This window comes from Balaenoptera musculus, chromosome 2 (assembly GCF_009873245.2).
Source record: "Balaenoptera musculus isolate JJ_BM4_2016_0621 chromosome 2, mBalMus1.pri.v3, whole genome shotgun sequence".
Classification (NCBI taxonomy): Eukaryota; Metazoa; Chordata; class Mammalia; order Artiodactyla; family Balaenopteridae; genus Balaenoptera; species Balaenoptera musculus.
Genome location: NC_045786.1, coordinates 82,287,659 through 82,313,126, shown reverse-complemented (window position 1 = coordinate 82,313,126; position 25,468 = coordinate 82,287,659). Strand labels below are relative to the sequence as shown.

The following is a 25,468-nucleotide window of genomic DNA, read 5'->3' as shown; positions in this document are numbered from 1 at the left end:
AAATAATTTGTTGGATATATATAATTATTATGAGATAGTTTATGATAAAAATACACACTAATAAACACTGTACTTTGAAACCTGAACACAATACTTACAATCTGATTGCTTTGAAGGTCCCCATTCGTTAGCATTGCATCATTTTCATGCTGCCTCTTTCAGTGGGCCAGGACCCATCTTTTTATAGACTTACCTTGTGAAAGGTTGCATAACATGCCAGAAAGACTTAAAAATGTCAGTGATGCAAGTAAGTTGCAAGAGTTTTAATGACAAAGCAAAACTTAAGTAAGTACTAGGTTCTAATTGCTAGTTTTGCAATTTTCAGGAAACACCATTTTCCTAGCTCTTGCGTTTTTGTATAGGTATAGAAAAGGGCTGGCAGCTATAGAACAGGAGATATGCTGTAGCGGTTTGAACTGAAGTATCTGGAATCTCACTGGCTCGTGTGTCATCAAAGTTATACCAGGCGTGAGTCACTGAGTTTTTGCAGAAAGCAGTGTAGTGGCCACCATCCAGATCACCAAAGTGGTTCTACGGGAGAAAGGAATGTCACACAGTATTTACATTTGAATACCTTAACTATTAGAACCAAAACGGTAGGGCCAAGAAATATTTTTATAATTGTCCCTTATACTGGATTAAAAGGAAATCATATGTTACGTTAAATCATACATATAGCCTGACTGGTATATTTTTCATGTCAGTGAAATGGTTATATATTGTGTCCATCGATTATTTAATAGACTCTGTGAATGAAATAGGATAGTATTTGGCATCTTCTAATATCAGTTAATACTGAGCACCAACTGTACATAGACTATTAAACATCAAAGGAAATTTTAAAATAAGAAAATAGTCATCTTTCCTAAATGAGCTTATAGTTTAATTTTGAAGACAGTCTAAGATAGACATGAAAAAAGACATTTAACATTGGAACAAGACATTAAAACAACTGCATACTCTGCTACCACACAGTTTGAGGAGGTTGTACAGCAACAGCCCCCTTGGTCATCCAAGGCCCAGAAAAGAACCTGTTCTATTCTCTTTTTCCCATGTCTTCCCTAACCCAGTAAAGCAATGTTTGAAACAAAGGCATTGGAGAACCTCACTTCTCAGAAGGTGGTATGGCATAGAGCAGGGGTTGACACACCATTTGCCCATGGGTCAAAGCCAGCCTGCTGCCTGTTTTTATATGCCCTGTGAACTAAGAATGCATTTTATATTTTTATATGGTTGAAAAAAATCAGAAGAATAATATTTTGTGACGTGTGAAATTATATGAACTTCAGATTTTTCAATGTCCTTAAATAAAGTTTTATGGGAACACAGCCATGCTCACTTGTTTATGTTTTTAAGTGGCTGCTTTCACACTACAAGTGTAAGACAAGAGAGACTATAGACTACATGGCCTGCAAATCCTAAAATATTTACTATCTAGCTTTTTAAGTTTGCTGACCGCTGGGGTAGAGGGAAGAAAATGGATTTTTCTAGTCAATTTTATGAATACAGCTCTAATACTACACAATGACCTTAAGGAAATTATTTAACCTTTCTGAGCTTTAATTCCCCTATCTTTTAAAATGGGTAATAAGACCTTGTCTTATACAACTACTGTTTCTCTTATAGTGCTAGCACATAGGAGGTACTTATTAAGTGTTCCCTTAGACCTTCATCTTCCCCACATCTCCTGTTACACCTTAGAGAAATATCCCAAAGCTGACATTTTAAAGATTCAGGCTCTGGTCCTGGTCTTGGCCATGTGACCTTAAGCTGATATGCTTAAACTTCCTTATTTATAAAATGGTGCCCATAATAGTGTAATGTAATTTGAGAAAAACAAAACATCTGGTGGATCCAGATGATGAAGTAATGTTCTAAAGTGACTAGACAGATTATGGCTGGAATATGTTCTGTTTTGATGACAATGTAAACAAAAAAAATTGACATAGTAGAATAGGGTAGGGTGAAGCATCATTCTAGACTTCCATTCCCAGTAATTTTGGCAGACAATTAGCTAGCCTAAAAGCCTTAGTTACGAAACTGTAAAGAATGCTCGATAGGGACTTCCCTGGTGGCGCAGTGGTTAAGAAACTGCCTGCCAATGCAGGGGACACAGGTTCGAGCCCTGGTCCGGGAAGATCCCACATGCCGCAGAGCAACTAAGCCCATACGCCACAACTACTGAGCCCACGCACCTAGAGCCCATACTCCACAGCAAGAGAAGCCACCACAATGAGAAGCCCACGCACCACAACGAAGGGTAGCCCCTGCGTGCCATAACTAGAGAAAGCCCATGTGCAGCAACGAAGACTCAACCAGCCAAAAAAAATAAAACAGAATGCTGGATAAAACATGGTAAATACCCTTTAAAATATATGGCTAACTTTAAAGATTGTATAGTGAGAGTAATCTCCAGGGGCCAAGAACAGAGGAAATAAAAGATTAGCATGATGTGTGGTTAATGCTGTGACTGCCTGAGAGCAAAGACAGTTCCTGGTCCCTGGAACCACAGTGCTTGGGTTTTAAAGGTCACACAAGGGCTGGAGGTAAAGTCTTAAGTCCCTGCAAGGTGAGGAGCTGGATTGAAATCCACACACATAGCCACAACTTCTTAAAGAGAGTCACCCTCAATAAAAGAATACACTAGGGGGGAACAAATCCATCCTCCAGTGCTTAGCTTAGGCTTTGGGTACAAAGAATAAAAGTCATTCCTGGAAAGTCGTTACCACAGACCTGGCTTCTCTTTGGTTTGGGATTCAAATTTATACTACCGTCTGTGTCTCAGAATCCTGTGAATTTAAGGTGAGAATGAAAAGTATTTTGGGGTTGCTTGGCAAAAGAAAAGAGAATTACTTTCTGATTGATGCACCTTAATTCAGGCTGTACAGGATACCCACATATAAAACCCAGTGATGCTGAACTCAAAATTCAATATTACAGAACAGACAAGGAAACAATTCACCAGGAGTAAGAGAAGGCAATAAATAGCAAGATTAAAAACTCCAAGGACTTTAGGTAATAGAGACTATACAGAAAGTATATAGACATTTAAGAAAAGGAAGCAAACTGAAAACCTAAAAAGAACTTTCAGAAATGATAAATACTTGAAATTAAAAATTTAATGTAGAGAGTAAATAGTACATAGAATTGAAGAGAGAATGAATAAACTATAGAAACAAAACAGGAAATTACCCTGAGTGTAGTAACGACGAGACATTGAATGAGGGACTTCCCTGGTGGCATAGTGGTTTAAGAATCCGCCTGCCAGTGCAGGGGACATGGGTTCAAGCCCTGGTCCGGGAAGATCCCACATGCTGCAGAGTAACTAAGCCCGTGCACCACAACTACTGAGCCTGCACTCGAGAGCCCACAAGCCACAACTACTGAAGCCCGCACACATAGAGCCCGTGCTCCACAACAAGAGAAGCCACCACAATGAGAAGCCTACACACTGCAACAAAGAGTAGCCCCCGCTCGCCGCAACTAGAGAAAGCCTGCATGCAGCAACAAAGACCCAACGCAGCCACAAATAAAAAAAAAAAAAGTTGAATGAGAACATTCAGTATATGCCTAGTAGAAGTTCTAGAGAATATAGGAGCAAAACAGTATTGAAAGTGATAATGACTAGAAATGATTAATGAAAGGCATGAATCTTCAAATTTAGGAAATACAGTGAACCAAGGATAAATAAAAATAATCCTGCAAGACAACAAACACAAAGAGAAAAGTTTTTAAAGCAACAAGAAGAAAAGATTACCTACAAAAGAATAACATGATGGTAGAACTCCATGGCAGCCATATAAACAGAAATAATAAAATAGTTTCAAAATGATAAAAGAAAATAATCTAGAATTTGGTCTCAAGTTATTCAAGAATCAAAGTAAACTAAAGACTTTTTCAATCAAAGACTTGGGAGACTTCAGGATAAGAGACCCTTGTTGAAAAGTCTACTGAAATATGTCCTACACAAATAAATAAAATTGAATACAAATGAAAAAGTAATATATAAGAGAGATTAGTTTGCAAAAAGGTTGGTAAAGGTCCTGGTAAATCTAGCCTGCCCCTGCCCCCTCCCATGGCCACACTGCAAGGGTGAGGTCCTGGGGAGCAAGGTCCAGTCCGGCACCCGCTATCCCTCTCCCTCTCCTGCCATCCATTGCCTCAACTTCCCTCCACCGACCGGCACACAGAGCCCAGGTCTGTGGTCATGTGCGCGGCGGCAGGCAAGCGTGATGAGGCGGGCAGTGCTGCAGCTTTGTACCCTGAGTAAAGGGCTCCTTGCTCCCATCAGAGAACTGACTCAAGGATCTCAGAATCCCGAGAAACAGAGAGTCTTCCACATTCATGAAATTCCAGATAAGTTGCAGGAGATAGTAGGAGCATCCACAAACTGGAGAGAGCACGTGAAAGCAATGGAGGAAAGAAAATTACTTCATAGTTTTTTGGCTAAGTCACAGGAAGGACTGCCACCTAGGAGAATGAAAGACAGTTACACTGAAGTTCTCTTACCTTTGGGCAGTCAGCCTGAATTACGAGAGAAATATTTGACTGTTCAAAACACTGTAAGGTTTGGCAGGATTCTTGAGGATCTTGACAGCTTAGGAGTTCTTATTTGCTACATGCACAACAAAAAACATTCAGCTAAGATGTCTCCTTTATCAATAGTTACAGCCCTGGTGGACAGGATTGATATGTGTAAGAAGAGCTTAAGCCCAGAACAGGACATCAAGTTCAGTGGCCATGTTAGTTGGGTTGGGAAGACGTCCATGGAAGTGAGGATGCATATGTTCCAGTTACACGACAATGAATTTTCCCCTGTTTTGGATGTGACATTTGTAATGGTGGCTCTTGATTCTGAAAACAAAGGGCAGGCGTTTGTAAATCCACTCACCCTTGAAAGCCCAGAGGAAGAAGAGCTCTTTAGACAAGGAGAATTGAACAAGGGGAGAAGGGTCACCTTCAGCTCCATGTCATTACTGAAAATGGCTCCCACTGCTGAGGAGAGGACAACCATACATGAGATGTTTCTTAACATATTGGATCCAAAGACTATAAGTTTTTGAAGTCGAGTTTTGCCTCCTAATGCAGTGTGGATGGAGAAACCTTTAGCGAGAGTCATCAAGGAAAAAAAGAGAGAGGGCCCAAATCAATAAAATCACAAATGAAAAAGAAGTCACAACTGACACCACAGAAATACAAAGGATCATGGGACTTCCCTGGTGGTTCAGTGGGTAAGACTCCATGCTCCCAATGCAGAGGGCCTGGGTTTGATCCCTGGTCTGGGAACTAGATCCCGCATGCATGCCACAACTAAGAGTCTGCATGCTGCAACTAGGATGTCCGAATGCCGCAAGTAAGAAGCCCTCGTGATGCAGCTATGAGCCCGCATGCCACAACTAAAATATCCCGCATGCCACAACTAAAGATCCCACATGCAGCAACTAAGATCCCAAGTGCCACAACTAAGACTTTTCACAGCCAAAATTAAAAAAAAAAAGTACAAAGGATCATAAGAGTACTACAAGCAACTATACGCCAATAAAATGGACAGCCTAGAAGAAATGGACAAATTCTTAGAAAGGACAACCTTTGAAGACTGAACCAGCAAGAAATAGAAAATATGAACAGACCAATGACAAGTACTGCAATTGAAACTGTGATTAAAAATCTTCCATCAAACAAAAGTCCAGGACCAGATGGCTTCACAGGTGAATTTTATCAAACATTTAGAGGAGAGTTAACACCTACCCTTCTGAAACTCTTCCAAAAAGTTGCAGAGGAAGGAACACTCCCAAACTCATTCTATGAGGCCACCATCACCCTGATATCAAAACCACACAAAAAAAGAAAATTAAAGGCCAATATCACTGATGAACATAGACGCAAAAATCCTCAACAAAATAATAGCAAACCGAATCCAACAACACATTAAAAGGATCATACACCATGATCAAGTGGGATTTATCCCAGGGATGCAAGGATTCTTCAATTTATGCAAATGTGATACACCATATTAATAAATTGAAGAATAAAAACCATATGATTATCTCAACAGATGAAGAAAAAGCTCTCAACAAAATTGAACACCCATTTATGATAAAAAAAAAAAACTCTCCAGAAAGTGGGCATAGAGGGAACCTTCCTCAATATGATAAAGGCCATATATGACAAACCTACAGCAAACATCATTCTCAATGGTGAAAAACTGAAAGCATTTCCTCTAAGATCAGGAACAAGACAAGGATGTCCACTCTCACCACTATTATTCAACATAGTCTTGGAAGTCCCAGCCACGGCAATCAGAGAAGAAAAAGAAATAAAAGGAATCCAAATTGGAAAAGAAGAAGTAAAACTTCTTCTTTTCCAATTTGGAGAAGAAGTAAAACAGTATCATGTCACTGTTTGCAGATGACATGATACTATACATAGCAAATCCTAAAGATGCTACCAGAAAACTACTAGACCTCATAAATGAATTTGGTAAAGTTATAGGATACAAAATTAATACACAGAAATCTCTTAACACATTAGAAGGAACACTCTCAAGCTCATTCTATGAGGCCACCATCACCCTGATACCAAAACCAGACAAAGATATCACAGAAAAAGAAAATTAAAGGCCAATATCACTGATGAACATAGACGTAAAAATCCTCAACTAATAATAGCAAACCAAAAAATTAGAAAGAGAAATCCCAGAAACAATCCCATTTATCATTGCATCAAAAAGAATAAAATACCGGGCTTCCCTGGTGGCGCAGTGGTTGAGAATCTGCCTGCCAATGCAGGGGACACGGGTTCGAGCCCTGGTCTGGGAAGATCCCACATGTTGCGGAGCAACTGGGCTCGTGAGCCACAACTACTGAGCCTGAGCGTCTGGAGCCTCTGCTCCGCAACAAGAGAGGCCGCGATAGTGAGAGGCCCGCGCACCGCAATGAAGAGTGGCCCCCACTCGCCGCAACTGGAGAAAGCCCTCGCACAGAAACGAAGACCCAACACAGCCAAAAATAAAGATAATAAATAAATAATAAATAAAAATTAAAAAAAAAAAAAAGAATAAAATACCAAGGAATAAACCTAGCTAAGGAGGCAAACGACCTGTACTCAGAAAACTATAAGATACTGATGAAAGAAAGAAAAGATGACACAACCAGATGGAGAGACATACCATACTCTTGGATTGGAAGAATCAATACTGTGAAAATGACTATACTACCCAAAGCAATCTACAGATTCAATGTAATCCCTATCAAATTATCAATGGTATTTTTCACAGAATTAGAACAACAATATTACAATTTGTATGGAAACACAAAAGACCATGAATAGCCAAAGCAATCCTGAGAAAGAAAAACGGAGCTGGAAGAATCAGGCTCCCTGACATCAGACTATACTACAAAGCTACAGTCATCAAAACAGTTGGTACAGACACAAAAACAGAAATATGGATCAATGGAACAGTATAGAAAGTCCAGAGATAAACCCACGCACCCATGGTTACCTAATCTATGACAAAGGAGGCAAGAATGTACACTGGAGAAAAGACAGTCTCTTCAATAAGTGGTGCTGGGAAAATTGGACAGCTACATGTAAAAGAATGAAATTAGAATGCTCCCTAAGACCATACACAAAAATAAACTCAAAATGGATTAAAGACCTAAATGTAAGATCAGACACTATAAAACTCTTAGAGGAAAACATAGGAAGAACACTCTTTGACATAAATTGCAGCAAGATCTTTTTCGATCCACCTCCTAGAGTAATACAAATAAAAACAAAAATAAACAAATGGGACCTACATAAACTTAAAATCTTTTGAACAGCAAAGGAAACCATAAACAAAACAAAAAGACAACCTGCAGAATGGGAGAAAATATTTGCAAACGTAGCAACTGACAAGGAACTAATCTCCAAAATATACAAACAGCTCATGCAGCTCAATATCAAAAAAAGAAGCAACTGAACAATAAATGGGTGTAAGATCTAAATACACATTTCTCCAAAGAAGACATACATATGGCCTAAAAGCACATGAGAAAGATGCTCAACATCACTATTAGAGAAATGCAAATCAAAACTACAATGAGGTATCACCTCACACTGGACAGAATGGCCATCATCAAAATATCTACAAACAATAAATGGTGGAGAGGGTGTGGAGAAAAGGGAACCCTCATACACTGTTGGTAGGAATGTAAATTGGTCCAGCCACTACGGAGAACAGTATGGAGGTTCCTTAAAAAACTAAAAATAAAGCTACTGTATGATCCAGCAATCCCACTCCTGGGCATATATCTGGAGAAAGCCATAATTTGAAAAGATACATGCACCCCAATGTTCATTGCAGCACTATTTACAATAACCAGGACATGGAAGCAACCTAAATGTCCATCAACAGAGGAATGGACAAAGAAGATGTGGTACACATATATAATGGAATATTACTCAGTCATAAAAAAGAACAAAATAATGCCATTTGCAGCAGCATGGATGGACCTAGAGATTGTCATAATAAGTGAAGTAAGTCAGACAGAAAGACAAATATCATATGATATCGCTTATATGTGGAAACTAAAAAAAGGGTATAAATGAACTTATCTACAAAAAAAATAGAGTTACAGATGTAGAAAACAAACTTATGGTTACCGGGGGGTAAGGAGAGGGGCATAAATTGGGAGTTTGGGATTGACATATACACACTACTATATATAAAATAGATAACTAATAAGGACCTACTGTATGTATAACACAGGGAACTCTACTCAATACTCTGTAATGACCTATATGGGCAAAGAAGCTTAAAAAAAGAGTCTATATATGTATATGTATAACTGATTCACTTTGCTGTACAGCAGAAACTAACACAACAATCAACTCACTTCAATAAAAATTTTTTTAAATAAATAAAATAAAATAAATAGCATTAAAAAAAGAAAATCCTAAGATGCCATCAAAGAACTACTAGAACTCATCAATGAATTCGGTAAAGTTGCAGGATACAAAATTAATATACAGAACCTACTGCATTTCTGTACACTAACAACAAACTATCAGAAAGAGAAATTAACACAAAAACAGACACATAGATCAGTGGAACAGAATAGAGAGCCCAGAAATGAACCCACATTTACATGGTCAATTAATCTATGACAAGGGAGACAAGAATACACAATGGGGAAAAGACAGTCTCTTAGAGAAATGGTGTTGGAAGAGTGGACAGCTACATGCAAAAAAATCAGACTAGATTACTCTCTCATAACATGCACAAGAATAAATTCAAATGGATTAAAGATTTAAATGTAAGACCTGAAACCAGAAAACTTCTAGAAGAAAACATAGGCAGTATGCTCTTGGACATTGGTCTTTTTTGCATGTATCTCCTCAGGCAAGGGAAACAAAAGCAAAAATAAACAAATGGGACTACATCAATCTAAAAAGCTTTTGGATAGTGAAGCAAACTATCAACAAAACAAAAAGGCTGCCTACTAAATGAGAGAAGATATTTGCAAATGATATATCAGATAAGGGGTTAAAATCCAAAATATATAAGTAACCCATACAACTCAACATCCAAAAAACAAAAACCCTATTAAAAAATGGGCAGAGGAGCTGAATAGAATTTTTTCCAAGGAAGACACACAGATGGCCAACAGGTACATGAAAAAATGCTCAATATCACTAGTCATCAGAGAAATGGACATCAAAACCACAATGAGACATCACTTCACACCTGTTAGAATGGCTATTATTAAAAAAGATAAAGTGTTGGTGAGAATGTGAAGAAAAGGGAACCCTAGTACACTGTTGGTGGAAATGTAATTTGGTGCAGCCACTATGGAAAACAGTATGAAGATTCCTCAAAAAATTAAAAATAGAACCAGCATATGATCCAGCAATTCCACTCCTGGGCATATATCCAAAGAAAACCAAAACACTAATTTGAAAAAATATATGCACCCTTATGTTCACTGCAGCATTATTTACAATAGCCAAGATATGGAAGCAACCCAAGTGCCCATCAATAGATGAATGGATAAAGAAGATGTGTGGTGTATATACACAATCGAATACTAGTCATCCATTAAAAAAAAAAAAAAAAGAATAAAATCTTGCCATTTGTGACAACATGGTTGGACCTAGCGGGTAGTACGCTAAGTGAAATAAGTCAGCCCGCGAAAGACAAATACTATACAATTTCACTTATATGTGGAATATGAAAAACAAAACAAATGAACAAACAAAACAGAAACAGAGTTATAGCTACAGAGAGCAAACAGGTAGTTGCCAGAAGGGAGAGGCATAGGCGAAGGAAAGATAGACATGAGGGAGATTAAGAGGTACAAACTTTCAGTTGCAAAACAAATGAGTCACAGGGGTGAAATATACAGTGTGGGGAATATAGTCAATAACTATATAATATCTTTGTGTAGTGATATAGCATAACTAGACTTACTGTAATCATTTTGAAATGTATAGAACTATCAAATTGCTCTGTTGTGTGACAGGAACTAACATATTGTTTTAAGTCAATTATACTTGAAAAACAAACAAACAAACAAACTCATAGAAAAAGAAACCAAAAAGAAAATCCTAATGTGATTTCTTTAAAAAAAAAAAAAGAAACCAGATTTGTAGTTACCAGAGGTGGGGGGTGGGTGAAGGAGGAATTGGAGGAAGGTGGTCAAAAGGTACAAACTTCCAGTTATAAATAAGTACCAGGGATGAAATGTACAACATAAATATAATTAACACTGTTGTATGTCATATATGAAAGTTGTTATGAGTAAATCCTAGGAGTTCTCATCACAAGGAAAACTTTTTTTCTATTTCTTTAATTTTGTATTTATATTAGATGATGGCTGTTCATTAAACTTATTGTGATAATTTCATGATTAAATAATTATGCTGTACATCTTATACAGTGCTGTATGTCAATTATATCTCAATAAAACTGGAAGAAAAGAAAAGAAAAGGGCAGAAAAAGAACAAATACTATCATCCAAAAGAAAGCTGGAATAGTTTTTTCAATATCAGACTAGACAGACTTTAAGTGAAAAAGTATGGCTAAGTATAAAAGATTCCCCTAGAATGACAAAAGGAACAATTCACTACAAAGATATAAAATTGCACACATAGCTTCAAATTATGACAATTACTGGAAAATTTTGGCAAAATCACAGTCTTTTTTATCACATATCTTTCAGTTATTAATCTTGTTAAAGCAAACAAAAACTTATTAAGAGTATATATTCAAACAACACAATTAACGAATTATATTTAATGGACATATGGAACCCTGAACCTAATTTAAAAATTCTTTTCAAGCACACAAAACTATGACACAAAGTGAGTATCAACACGTACCAAGAATGGATACCATTTGGACCATATTTTCTGATAAGAATGCAATTAAGTTAGAAATTAGTAACAAAAAGATGACTAAATAAAATTATGTTTGGAATTTTTCAAATGCACCTCTAAATAACATGTTGATGGAAACTCAAAGAAAGTACAAGAAGGGAAATAAAGACCAGAAATTAATGAAATAGAACACAAAGGAATAAAGAATCAACAAAACCACAAGCTGGTTCTTTCAGATAACAAAATAGATAAACTTTGGCAAGACTGACCAAGAAAAAACAGATTAGACACAGATAATATTAAGAATAAACAAAGGGAGAACTGAGAATTCCATAGAGATATTAAAATGTCAAGAGTATAATGTGAGCAATTTTCTGCCAATAAATTTGAAAATGTAAAAAATGGGAAGTTTTAAATATAATTTTTTAAACCATGCTAAAGTAAAACAAAGCTTTTATAAGATAGAATAGGTAAGTGTCTTCATGATCTTTGGGTAGAGCAATTTGTGGTATTTTCACACAGTGTAATACTATACAGCAATGAGAAGGAACAAACTACAATACATGCAACAATAGGAATGAATGTTGCATAATTTTGAGTAAAAGAAGCCAGGCACAAAAGAGTACACACAGTATGATTCCATTTCTATAAAGCACAAGAGCTGGCAAAACCTATTCTGTCAGCAGCCAGTGGTCTCCTGGACTAGAAGGGGGCACAAGGGCAGTTAGGGTGCTGGTAATATTCTACTTGGACTGTTTTCTGGTTACATGGGCAGGTTACCTTTACGAAAATTTATTGAGTTTTACATTCATGGCTTGCATTTTTCTATATGTATGTTTTATCTCAATAAAAAGTTTATTTTTTCAAAAATGAAGAAACAGAAACTCCTGAATAGTCTCATCCTGGCTAAAGCAAATTGAAAAAATATTTAAAAATCCACCCACCAAGAATAAAAATTTCAGGACCAGATAGTTTTTTTGTTTAATTCTACCAGCCTTTCAAAAAACAAGTTATTTTTATCTTCTGCAGACTGTGCCAAAGAATAGAAAAGAATGGCCAGCTTATTTTATGAGGCTAGAAACAGGCTGATCCTCAAGACAAAAACAGAAAAGAACAGTATGAGAAAGTTACACGTTAGTTTCTCGACTGCGAAAATAGATACAAAAAATGTGAAAACATTTTTAGCAAAGAAAAAAGAAATTAAGTGTTTTATGTTAATAGATTAAAGGAGAGATTCAGGTCAGTTATCTTCAAAATGTGATCTGGGAGAACATACACACACACACGTATATATAAAGTTTCATGTGTTAGCACATGACAATGCATTATACAAAGTTGTAGGAGCAGAATGCTGGAAACAACCTAACTGTCCAGCAACAGGAGAAATGATAAATAAATAGACACAACGAATTAGTAAATGCAGGTAAATGTATGCACTAAAGCTAATATATCACTATGGATTAATATCATAAAAATAATGCTGAGGAAAAAAGTTACAGAAGGATATGTACAGTTAATGATACTAGATTTATAAAACACGCAAAACACACTATATCACACATGTGTGATAAAAGTGTGAAAGTATAGTACAGACACATATGAAAGAATGCATGGGTATAATTCCCTCCAAATTCAGGACAGAGAAGGGAGAGGAGTGGGGTTGTTAAAGATACACAGGGGCTTGATGTTTTCTACAATATTCTATTCTTAACATCTGTGTGCACACTTACTGTATTCTGTTTTCTGTGCCCGAAATATTTCATAATTTAAAAAAGTTTTTCTAGAAGCCAATCATCTGAAAAGCGTTGAAGGAGGTAAACACTGTTGGTGTATGATCACTATTTTCAAATATTTGAAGGGTCATCATGTATAAGAAAGAAGAATGTGTTCTGTTTAACTAACACATATGTACAAGCATTTGTTAACCAAAAATCCACGTACATATTACTATTACTACCTCAGAGGACAGAATTAGGACAAATGGAAGGAGTTACAAGGACGAAGGTAGATTTGTGCCCCATACAGAGAGACAAGTTAACAATCAGAGGCAGCATAACATGGCAGTGAGAGCAGGACAGTTTGGAGCCAGCCTGCCTGGCTTCAGGTCCTGGCTCTGCCCTTTGTAGGCAGTAGATTGGAGCAGATTATTTAACCTCTGTTCCTGTTTCCCATTCTGTAAGATGGGGATAATAATAGTGCCTACACTTCACAGGGCTACATAAGGATTAAATGATTGGTAATGCATAAAGTGCTTGGAACAGTGCTTGGTACATAGCAAGCACTATATGTTTGTAAAATAAACCAAACAAATCTGGCAGATAAAGAGCCTTCCTTATAAAGCAGGAAGCTCTTTAAGGGCTTATTCAAAAACTGGATAAATCTCTGTCAAGGGTGGTGTGGAGGTAATCCTTCCCTTCTGGTCTAGCTGAGTACTTCTCAAACTTCCATATGCATTCGAATCACATGGGGATCTTGATAAAATGCAAGTTTCTAGTCAGTAAATGTGGGGTGGAGCCTGAGATTCCTTATTCCTAACAGGTGTCTCCTGGGGACGACACCTTGAGTAACAGAGCTATGGATGACCTTTCCCTATGACCATACATTGTAGTTTCTAAGATGCTTAGTTCTTGTTTCTGATCAATCATCAGTTTGCAGCAAATTCTAGATATATTTCTCTTTCAAAACCAATTTTTACCCTTCAATTAACTAATAATTTAAACACTAAAAGGATTAAGAATTTATAGGAAGCTTGGGTGACTCTTTTTATGTAACTGTAGATAATTACCACATAATTTTTAATAATTCTGCTTTTGGATTTTTTTTGAAGCAGAAACACTTATAATGAGATGTTAAAACAGTAAAATATGGGGGGGACGTATCATTTTGGAATTCACATTAGAGTCTATTATGATAGGGAAGAGGATGTCACTCTAGATTTCCAAATTGGCGAGTGAGAGAAGGAAAATCATGTTTAAGGGCAGGATAAATTAGAAAGGAGAATGTCAAGGCTTGAAGTAAAAAGGAAAAAGTAAAGAAGGATATTTTTTTTAAGTTTGAAGTATGGTTCTGAGAGATGTTAAAGAGAAAGACCAGTGGGATCAACATTTTATATTAATTCAGTGATAAGCCAAAAAGGGAAATTAGACTTCAGTACCCTGGAGGGCTCTGGTGAATCATACTGGGCTCCAGGGGGAGCCCCGCCCATCTGACATTGGACACAACTGGACCTCCAGGTTCAACTGAAATCTGAATGTTCTGAAGCAGATCTTTAACACTGTGATCCAGAATAGAAACCCAGAAAATGGCCTGGTGCTTGGGGTGGTTGATGCTGTGGGAAGTTCTAGACGATTTGGTCTGAATTATACTCCATGCTTTCTTTCCTTCAATGATGACAGTTGATTTAGAGCCAGAGGGAACCCCCAGAGTTTCCTTAGGACTGATGCACACAGGCAGTGAGTCTATGACTACCATGTACCTCGTGTTTGGGGCTTTCACCGTAGAGGGGCTCATGATTATTCAACATAAAGCTACTGGAACCGACTTCTGCTGCCCCCAGAGCACAGCTCACAAATGTCCCTAGATCTGAAATAGCCTCTCTCCACTATTGTTATAGTATTATTTATTAGTATAAATACTAATAAATAAATACTCTGTAGTATTATAGAGTAGAGGGACAGTGGGGAGGCAGCATAGAGGACATTGTATTCTTTCATGTATTCTTTCACTGCTCTACTACTGTTCAAGGTCAAAGCAGGGAGTTTCCAGGCTCTATATTTTGTTTTAAAAAGGGCAGTATAGGAGAAGTCAGGGAGAGATAGAAGTAGTAGTCATTCAAGCAGATAATTCTACAGTTTTCTTTAAACCTGTGTTACTTTAAATAGTTTCAGTATTTTACTCACCACCACTGCACAGAGGTTATATTTAGGATGTTTCCGAAAAACTGGACAAATGTAAGGAGTAAGGTCCAAGTTAGTGAGCGGGTAATGAATATCTGTGCTCAGTTTCCTTTTCATTGTACCCAGGATGTCAAACCTGCAGAGATATAATAAATGTGTAAAATAGAAAGTAAGTTTGTGAACCACTCATGAAGTCCACATACCTTCACAAGTTCCAAGTATAGTTAAAAGTAATTTCTTGGAAAGATTATTTGGTGTAGACCTATACATAAATTATTTTTTTCTTATCTACATATATTTGAATCTCCACAGCCAAAACTGAGGCTGAAGTGGGCCAAGAGCCTGAGTCAGGGAGTGAGACAGGGTAGAGTCAATCTAGCGGGAGAAAAAGAAAGGGATAAAGCCAAGCTCAGCATCGGGGGGAGTAGAAATCACATTGATAACTTCCAGAAGTCTTCCCTCCATCTGATGCTGTTCACTCTAACCAAGCTGACTCAGCTTTTCCTTATGTTGATTTCAGCACACACTGTCTTCGCAGTGTCCTGTTTTCCAACTTGGAGGTTTTAATATATCTTTAATAAGATAAAATTTTGTGAAAATCTTGTCACATTCTCTATGTGTTATACAGATCAGCAGTTCCCAAATCTGAGTTAATATCAGAATCACCCCAGAGCTTTTTAAAGAATAAATTATGTTCATTTTGGAAAAACAGCTGGTTTAGGTCGGGGGAAGGGAAATTACTGGGTGAGGCTGAGATTTTCCTGTGCCAGAAAGCAAGAAATCTTGTTTGCAAAAACTAAGGGAATATCATATCATATGACCCAGCAATCCCATGCCTAGGTATCATCTCAGAAGAAACAAAGACTTATATCCACACAGAAACCTATATGCAAAATTTATACCAGCTGTATTCATATCTGCCCCAAACTGGAAACAACTCAAATGTTCATCAACTAGTGAATGGATCAACAATTTTGGTACATTCATAAAAGGGTATACTACACAGCAATCAAAAGGAAGGAACCATGACTACATTTCACAACATGGATTAATCTCATTGTGCTAAGTGAAAGAAGCCAAACTCAAAAGGCCACATATGGTATAACATATGACATTCTGGAAAAGGCAATAAAGATGGAAATCAGATCAGAAGTTTCTAGGGGCTGAGGGTGGGAGAAGGAATTGATTATAAAGGAACATGAGAAAACTTTTTGGGGTGATGGAAAGAATCTCTGTTGGCAGTGATGGTTACATTACATTTATCAAAATTCATAGAACTATATAAAAGAAGGATACATTTTATATATGTAAGTAAACTTAAATTAACTAATGGGGTCACAGGAGCTGGCTTGAAGGGGATCCCACTGGCCAACTTAGAATAATTTGAACATGGAGAAGAATGATAATAGTAATGGATATTAAACCAATTAAGTTTAAAAATATCCATGAGTCCAGAGTGATACTAGTTACAGAGGGGAAAACTACTATACCTTAAAATGGTGAGATCTTATAGTCACTACCTTAACTAAGTGATCAAACTTAACATTACCAATAGTGGGACAAACTTTTATGATTTGCCTCCTGATGTAATGTAATGACGAGTCCATAACATCAGCTATGGCAAATTCTTGCTAAAAAAAAAAAAGTTTAGCCTGAATCTAACTATGGGGAAACAATTAGACAAATCCAGGATGGGTGACATAATCTAAACAAACTCAAAATGAGAAAAAAATGTTTAAATATGAAAAAAGAGGGAAGGATTCTTCTAGATTAAAAGAAACTAAAGAGACAGCCAAATGCAATGTATGACCCTTGACTGGATGCTAGATTGGAAGAAAAGTTATGAAAGATATTTTGGGGATGGGGGAATTTAGATATGGACTGTATCTTGGGTGATATAAAATTATTGTTAAATTTCTTGGGCTATATGATAATGGTGTTGTGATTATGTAGGAGAATGTCCTATTCTCAGGTGATACATGCTGAAGTATGTAAGCATGAAATGCCATGGTGTTTGCATCTTACTTTAGACGGTTCAGCTAATAAAATGGAAGGGAGGGCTGGAGGGAGAAAGAGACAGACAGGAAGAACAAAAGGAAATGTGGCAAAGTGGCACCAACTAATGAAGATTCTAGGGTATATGGGTATTCATTATATACCTTTTCAAATTTTCTGTAGATTTGTAACTTTTAAAAATAAAAACTGGGACTTCCCTGGTGGCACAGTGGTTAAGAATCTGCCCGCCAATGCAGGGGACACGGGTTCGAGCCCTGGCCCGGGAAGATCCCACATGCCGCGGAGCAACTAAGCCCGTGCGCCACAACTACTGAGCCTGCGCCCTAGAGCCCACGGGCCACAACTACTGAGCTCACGTGCCACAACTACTGAGCCTGTGCTCTAGAGCCCACGAGCCACAACTACTGAAGCCCGTGTGCCCTAGAGCCTGTGCTCCGCAACAAGAGAAGCCACCACAATAAGCCTGCGCACCGCAACCCATGCTCCACAACTAGAGAAAGCCCGCACAGCAACAAAGACCCAATGCAGCCAAAAATAAATTTAAAAATAAAAAATAAAAATAATAACTGAGCACAGTGTGGTGGGGGGGTGTTAAAAATTTAAATAGTGATGCTTAGATTCCACCTCAGACCTGTGCGAACAGAATCCCCAAGGGTAGAGCTAGGGAATTTATTTATTTATTTATTTTATAACATCTTTATAGGAAATTTATTTATTTTTTTTAATTTTTACTTACTTATTTATTTATTTATTTATGGCTGTGTTGGGTCTTCGTTTCTGTGCGAGGGCTTTCTCTAGTTGCGGCAAGTGGGGACCACTCTTCATCGCGGTGCGCGGGCCTCTCACTATCGCGGCCTCTCTTGTTGCGGAGCACAGGCTCCAGACGCGCAGGCTCAGTAATTGTGGCTCACGGGCCCAGTTGCTCCGTGGCATGTGGGATCTTCCCAGACCAGGGCTCGAACCCGTGTCCCCTGCACTGGCAGGCAGACTCTCAACCACCGCGCCACCAGGGAAGCCCGGAAATTTATTTTTTAAAAGCACTCAAAGTGAGTGCCAAATGTCCATCGACAGTTGAACAGACAAACAAAATATGATGTACATACATACGATAGAGTATTATTCAGCTATAAAAAGGAATGAACTTCTGGTACACGTCACAACAAGGATGAACCTTGGAAACATGCTAAGTGAAATAGGCCAGCAAAAAGGACAAATGGGGGGCTTCCCTGGTGGCGCAGTGGTTGAGAATCTGCCTGCTAATGCAGGGGACACGGGTTCGAGCCCTGGTCTGGGAAGATCCCACATGCCACGGAGCAGCTGGGCCCGTGAGCCACAACTACTGAGCCTGCGCGTCTGGAGCCTGTGCCCCGCGGCGGGAGGGGCCGCGATAGTGAAAGGCCCGCGCACCGCGATGAAGAGCGGCCCCGCACCGCGATGAAGAGTGGCCCCCACTTGCCGTAACTAGAGAAAGCCCTCGCACGAACCGAAGACCCAACACAGCCAAAAATAAATAAATAAATAAATAAATAAAGTAGCTACAAAATTTAAAAAAAAAAAAAGGACAAATGGTGTGTGACTACACTTATATGAAGTATCAGAACAGGCAAATTTATAGACACAGAAAGTAGACTGGAGGTTACCAGGGGCTGGGAGGGAAGAGGAATGGGGAGTTATTGCTTAATGGTTCCAGAGTTTCTGTTGAGGGTGATGAAAAAGTTTTGAAAAATCGATGCACAATACTGTGAATGTAATTAATGCCAGTGAAACTATATACTTAAAATGGTTAAGATGGAAAATTTTGTTATATATATTTTACCACAGATTTTTAAAAAATTAATGTAATATATTCAACACCATTGAATTGTACACTTAAATAGGTGAATTGCATGGTATGTGAATTATATCATGATAAAGCTGTTCAAAAAATCTGCTCACAAAATGTCAAAATCCATACCTTTTTAAGTGAAAGACAATTATTTTTGGTGCTTTAGAAATACTGGCCTTCACAGCTGTTTCTTGCTTGGTTTCGCAAAAGGAACAGTAAATTTGGTTGTTCCAGGTCAGTGTGTCTTGTTGAAAAAAACACTGGAGACAGTCCTGTTGAGGAAAAAAGCATTTGGTGACCAAACTGAATCCACTGCAACCTGGGGTCCTGTCTATATTAGAACTTTGAAAGAGCTGCGGAAATGTAATCCTCGGTGCTTTTCTCCAAGTTAAGTCCAAGAGATGCCAGCGCCGCAAGCTGCAGCTTGGATATAGTCCACCTGGCAAAGGAGGTGCTGCCTTCTCACTGAGTTACCGAAATAGATCCAAATGTCCATCTCATTTCTAATCTCTGAATCAGCATTTTAACATTTCTGGTTTGTTTCAGAATAATACCAACTATGCAATTTCCACTAACCAAGTCAGGCAGCTGCTTTAAGTTACTCATCTCATCAGAAAAGTGATCTGGGGACTGAAAAATGACCATATCCCTGTATTTGGGGGTGGCCCATAATAAAGACAGCAGAACAGAGGGAATTAGATCTCATGCCCACAGGAGACATCCTCAACCAGCCAGGCTCCCCACTCTGCAAACCATTAACCTAAAGAGGAAGATGAGCACAGATTGCCAGCACCTCACTTAGAGGCTTTGGAATTATCTTCAGTAGTGTTTAGCAGTTTGAGCTGAGAACAAAGCCCAGTTCTGAATAAGTAGTAGGATTATTTTCTCTAACTCTGGTACTTGAAGACTTTTAGCAATTTAAGAAGAAAAATATAAATGTGTGTTTTCCTGCAAGGAAACTTATTGCTCCCTGCCTCCTCACAGTTCCCTGGCTTTTACTGCCACCTTCCACCCACTCCCACCACTCCTCCGTTTACAGATTAACTTTTGGTATTATGGTAAAGAAAATTTGAGAGGTAAACTAAGGCACTATTCCATTCTATCTTTCCCCCCAGATTCCTCAGCTTTTGTCCAAAACATAAGAGCTCAAGAATAAGAGTCAAAGTCATTTCCTAATATGTACCTACAGACCTCTGGGATGAGAAAGGGCCATAAAATTTTTATAAGTGTAAACTCCCTATATGCACCAAGCCATCTCAATAGACTGAATAAAGCCCACCCATCTTTCCAGTTTTACAGTGAGGCTCTTTCATTGAGCACATTTAGAGATACATCTGAATTCATAGTAACTTTTGGCTGTATGTCACTTTTCTACAAAACGTTTTCATCACGGGTCTCCAATTTTTTTAAGTTATAAAGTAGCTCCCCTCATACTAGAAAATGTAGGAAACAGCCTTGGGAAAACCCAGGGCTGGGGTAGAGAAAGACAAAAGAAGTCTCCAGGAGTAAGAATCCCTACCTGAAGAGAGCACTCGTATTTGGATGGAATGGGGAGGGAGAGGACGGTGAAGACTTCATTCTTGTAGGTACAGTTCTCACACTTTAAACATATGATGCTATAATTGAGCTGCCCTTCAAACAGCCGGGTGATGATGGAGGACTCGTTGGCAATCATCTTCCTGCAGAATCTCGGAATAGATCTTTTTTCATATGCTCTTCTTCGGTGGTACTGAATAAAGGAACAAATTTACCCCAAATCAACTACTGGTTATCAAAATTTTTTTAATAGAATGACCTGATTTTTCTAACAGAATGCTACCCAAAACCACTTAGTTTTGGATTCAGACAATAAACAGAATAAGATCTTCTTAAGAGCATATAATATGTGTGATTTCTGATAATTCAGTTATTTCCCTCTTTAAGTGAAGCTGAGGAATGAGGACACCCTAACCCTGGTAAAACACATGTCCATGGTGCCATAAACTGACAGTAAATGATAATGTGATATAGGGTCCTGCAGGCAGTTTTTCCTGGGAAGAGGGTAAGCTGCAAACTAGCTTCCGGTCATGCAAGCTGATCTAGAGGTAAGATAAAGGAATTGGATCTCTCCTCCAGTCCCTTCAGGTTATGTTCCGTAGCCTCTTCTTTTATTGTTAGAAAAAAATTTTTTTAAAGAGCAAATCTTAAACTCCAAAGGCAGCCCGATTTCACTAGCCTTGTAGCCTGATTTGAATCTAGCTGGTGCTCAGGAACAGTATTTCCGGGAGCACACCCTGACCCGTGATTCTACAGCCTCAGCAGAATATACATTCTGAAGGCGCTTTAGCTCCACAGTCAGCTCTGCTTTGGAACTGTGCACCAGGCTCCGCTTTGGCTGCTTCTTTCATCACACCCACCTGCCCGTGTCTTCCACCTGACAGTAGTTTGATGCCTCTAACTCCAAGTTTAACCTTGAGAACCAGAATGCTATTTATTTCAGACTGGCTGCAGATGAGGACCTCAGTGATTTTTACTGACCATCACCCTCCCCTCTGGCTAAAAAAAGTGCTGCTGTGAATATCTCAGTAAAAATTAAAAATGGAGCTGAGGATTGCAGATGAGAGGAATTAACAGTAATAGTTTGTGGTCTTTCGTGATAAGTGTCTCCTGGCTATGAGGTAAGCTAACAGCAGCACAAAGACACTGCATAAAGTCTAGGGCATATCTTTGGAGAGTGTGGGTCTCAGATCAAGGCTGAAGGTAGTGAGTCTTATAATTAAAGGCAACCTCCTTAGTAGCTGGCAATTTCATGTTTTATTCAATGTATGTCCTAATCCAGTGAAGAACTCAGGTTAGGCACATTTAGTATAAAGATGAAACTGCAGTTTACAGATCTGTCCTTTCACCTCACACCAAGCTTAATATTTCCTCGGGTTTGTAACTACCAAGAACACTTGTTTTAAGTTGTAAATTTTATATATTATACCTCATGAGGAATATATTTTTATAAAAAAATGTAATTTTCACTCTAAAAAAATACTCAAAGCAGATGTTACCGCAAAGGGAACTAGACCAGTGGTCCCCACACCTGCTGATTACTGGAAATCCCAAGTGAGTTTTCCCAGAAGACAACCCAGACATTCTAATTCAATAACACCAGAGGGCCTAAGAAGCTGTGCCATAAAATCTCTCCAGGTGATTCTGATAAACAGCTAAGTTTGGGAAATACAGGCCCATTCAAATACTAACCTGAATGCTCCCCATAGTGACCCCAGCACCTGTGCTCAGCACAGAGTAGGCAATACTGACTGAACAAATGAAAGAATGAAAAGTGAAAGTTGCTGATACAGCTAAAGGTCTATTTCAAGGCCATTAATTCTACTTACCTTTTTCAGAGTTTCATGAAGTTCATTCAGGACATAAATCAAGAATTCCTGAGCATCTTGCTGCGTCTTTTTCATAAATGCTGGGTAGAGTTTGCCAAGAGCTGACCAAAATATTTCTGGTGAGACACAGTCAGAGTCTCCAAGCCACATATCTGTCATCACATAGGCAAAAGCAGTGGCAACCTCACTGCAATCCCTTGGAAGAAGGAAGGGAAATGATTCTGGCTAAGCATGTGGCATCAGACCCCAAACAAAGCTTCATCCATTTCTTGGTTGACCTTCCCGTTTTACTCACCCTAGAAATGGGATCTGGGGCACTGCAGCCTCTCCTAACTGGTTTAGCCCTTCATAGGGACTCCAGAGGGTCCCTTCCCTAACCTCACCTTGGAGAGCAGGGGTGAGGGCCCGGCTGCAGGGATGGCAAATGGTCTTACTTTTGAAGAGCGGTAATGTACTTTCCAGAGAGAAAGTATTCCACCAGTGGTGAGATGCTGCAGAGACACTGTAAGATGGCATTCATGTAGCATGTGTTGCCCAGGTTCCGCAGACCAGTCACGCCCTGGAAATGGGGCCGGTTCTCATCAGCCTCGTTAACTGGAAAGGGGTCATAGTGATCTGTGCACTCTGTGCTATGTTGGTGCCACATGGAAAGAAAGGAAAGCATTTTGAGGAAACAAAATACGTACAAATGAAATAAGGCCGTCTCAACCTAATGACACAAAGAAGAGTCCTTCATAAGACTTCCACCCAATACATTCCCTATCAAAGACAGAAGTATTCGGACTTGGAGTCTAAAATTGCATTACTTTGTTTGGGACTCTTTGAACAGTGCCTGCGGCCAAATAAGCAGAGATAAAGTTTCTTCCTAAAACCAAAGCAAGAGGACAGAAAAGACTGGCCTTTCAGAGACCTAGAATTGCTTTGCTAAAATGCAGACTTCCTCTCTAAATACCAAAGTATTTCCTTTTTTGCTGGGCAAGTAATTTAATTATTATTAGCAGTAATAATAATAACAATAGATAGTAGTTAATAACAATAGCTATCTTGTATTGACCTGACACTATGTTAAGTACTTAACATGAACTTTCCCATTTAATTCTTTCAACAATTCTATGGGGTAGGTACAGTTATTTTTAAATCCTGTTTTACAGGTGAGATATCATGTGTAAATAAATGGTTTCGTCATTTGCCCATGGTAATATACTAAGGCATGTACAGTGGCACATAGAGAGAAGGGATATCTATCTATCTACCTACGCATCATCTGTCTGTCAAGTTATTTGGATTTGTATATCAAATATTAGGAGTATATACGTGTTTGTATATACATATATATGCCATATATACATTTGAGAGCATAATATATACACATATTGAGAATATATACATATATTAAGAGCACATACATATGTATGTTATATATGTATATATAATACATACATATATAAACACACACACACATACATAGAGAGGGGGAGAGAAAGAGCATTTAGTTTAAATTTTGACTGTCACTTACTAGTTACATGATCTGGGACTCATATCTGTTTCTCATCTATAAAATAGGAACAGTGTTACCTGTCTTATAGGATTGTTGGATTGTGAGGATTAAACAATGCAAGGAACGAGGCACAGATTACATAGTTAATGGTAACCTAAAAAAATTTCTTTAAAGAAATGACTGATCCAGGATGTCCTTAACAGTAGCTACGGAATTCGTGTGTCCATGTGGATCAACCAGACCTGCACAGAGGAGAGGGTCCTCTTCTTTCCACACAGAGCTTCCTTTTGTAATTTGGCTACTGTACCAGGCTGCCCAGTATCTTCATCCTTTTGGGTTTTCTTTCCATGTAGTATCTAAAATTGGGACTCCAGGAGACAGCTACCTCATGTCAGTACCTCTACTTACAATTCTGCCAGTTTGAAAAGTGCTCTCTTTTACACGGAGGGACATTTCCCCTTTTATTTACCAATGTCACAGGAGGCCCTGGGCTGTCACTCTTTAGGAATAACTATTGGCTAGATATTAAATAACATCGTCCCATCCCTTCCCTTTGGGAGACCTCCAATGGGTCAACCCTGAGGAATCCATTCAAAATTCGGCATGTACCTCCTGACCCCTTTAAGCATGGCTTCCCCCACCCCACCCCAGCTCAGCTAAGCTTATCTAGAAAACTGTAGTAGACAGAGGCTCACAGGACATAGTAGATACTGAAGTCATCTGCAGTGAAAGGCTGTCGCGAAGCCATTTTAGTGAAATGACGTTGATCTTTCACTTCTATTCAGGAGCTCCATCTAATCCTTTTAACTTCATTTCTCCAAGCCTGTTCCTTTGGCTCTTCTTGTTTGTAATACACAACTTATATGTTCCTTCCTACTGTCAGTAGCTGCAAACTGATTTCATCCGTACTTCAGGTACCTTCCAACTTGGATTTCCCATACATCATAATCCTTTATATTACACTTCAAAATTCTAGAATGCTGCCATGAGATACTGTTACTTGGTTGCTTTAAAACTTAAAAGATTAGATTTCAGAGAATTAACTGAACATATAACCTCTCTTCATCTTTCCAAGTTTCTCTTGTATATATATATTACAGACACACACACACACACAAACACAGAAGATTCGCCTCCATATCAGTGGATACTATGGCAACTCTGCCCCCTTAGGGTACTCATCCACCTTTCCAGTAACCACACCACTCCAGGGACTTTGAGGGACTGTGTCTCACACCGGGGAAAGAGGCAGATGGATTTTGCTGCTTCCCAAAATGCATAGCATTGGGATAGACTGGAGTATTTCCCTTCACGGGCATCAATTATAGTGCAAAAGAGGTATACACACACACACACACACACACACATACACACACCACTAATGCCACACTGGGCAAATAAAAATATTCATCAAAGAAGAAGTTATAAATTGAGAAATAGCAAAGCACACATGAGATCCTGAGCTCTCATTTTCTTCACAGAGAACTGTGCTTAAGAAAGCACTTCA

At 38.6% G+C, this 25,468-nt stretch overlaps 2 protein-coding genes across 2 annotated transcripts; one reads left to right on the top strand and one right to left on the bottom strand.

Annotated features, from left to right (window-relative positions):
- Positions 1 to 214: 214 nt before the first annotated feature.
- On the bottom strand, positions 215 to 24,862 carry USP50 (ubiquitin specific peptidase 50). The gene is made up of 7 exons (XM_036843553.1): positions 24,657 to 24,862; positions 22,898 to 23,092; positions 22,464 to 22,659; positions 20,618 to 20,827; positions 19,228 to 19,370; positions 15,261 to 15,393; positions 215 to 531 (listed from the first exon to the last, which is right to left on the bottom strand). Exons 1-7 carry the CDS (start codon positions 24,707 to 24,709, stop codon positions 340 to 342), a joined length of 1,122 nt encoding a protein of 373 aa, XP_036699448.1. The 5' UTR covers positions 24,710 to 24,862; the 3' UTR covers positions 215 to 339.
- On the top strand, positions 4,233 to 13,956 carry LOC118891125 (acyl-coenzyme A thioesterase 9, mitochondrial-like). Its single transcript, XM_036844760.1, is given in 2 exon segments — positions 4,233 to 5,108; positions 13,900 to 13,956. Coding segments are annotated over 2 exon segments (933 nt in total).
- Positions 24,863 to 25,468: the final 606 nt, after the last annotated feature.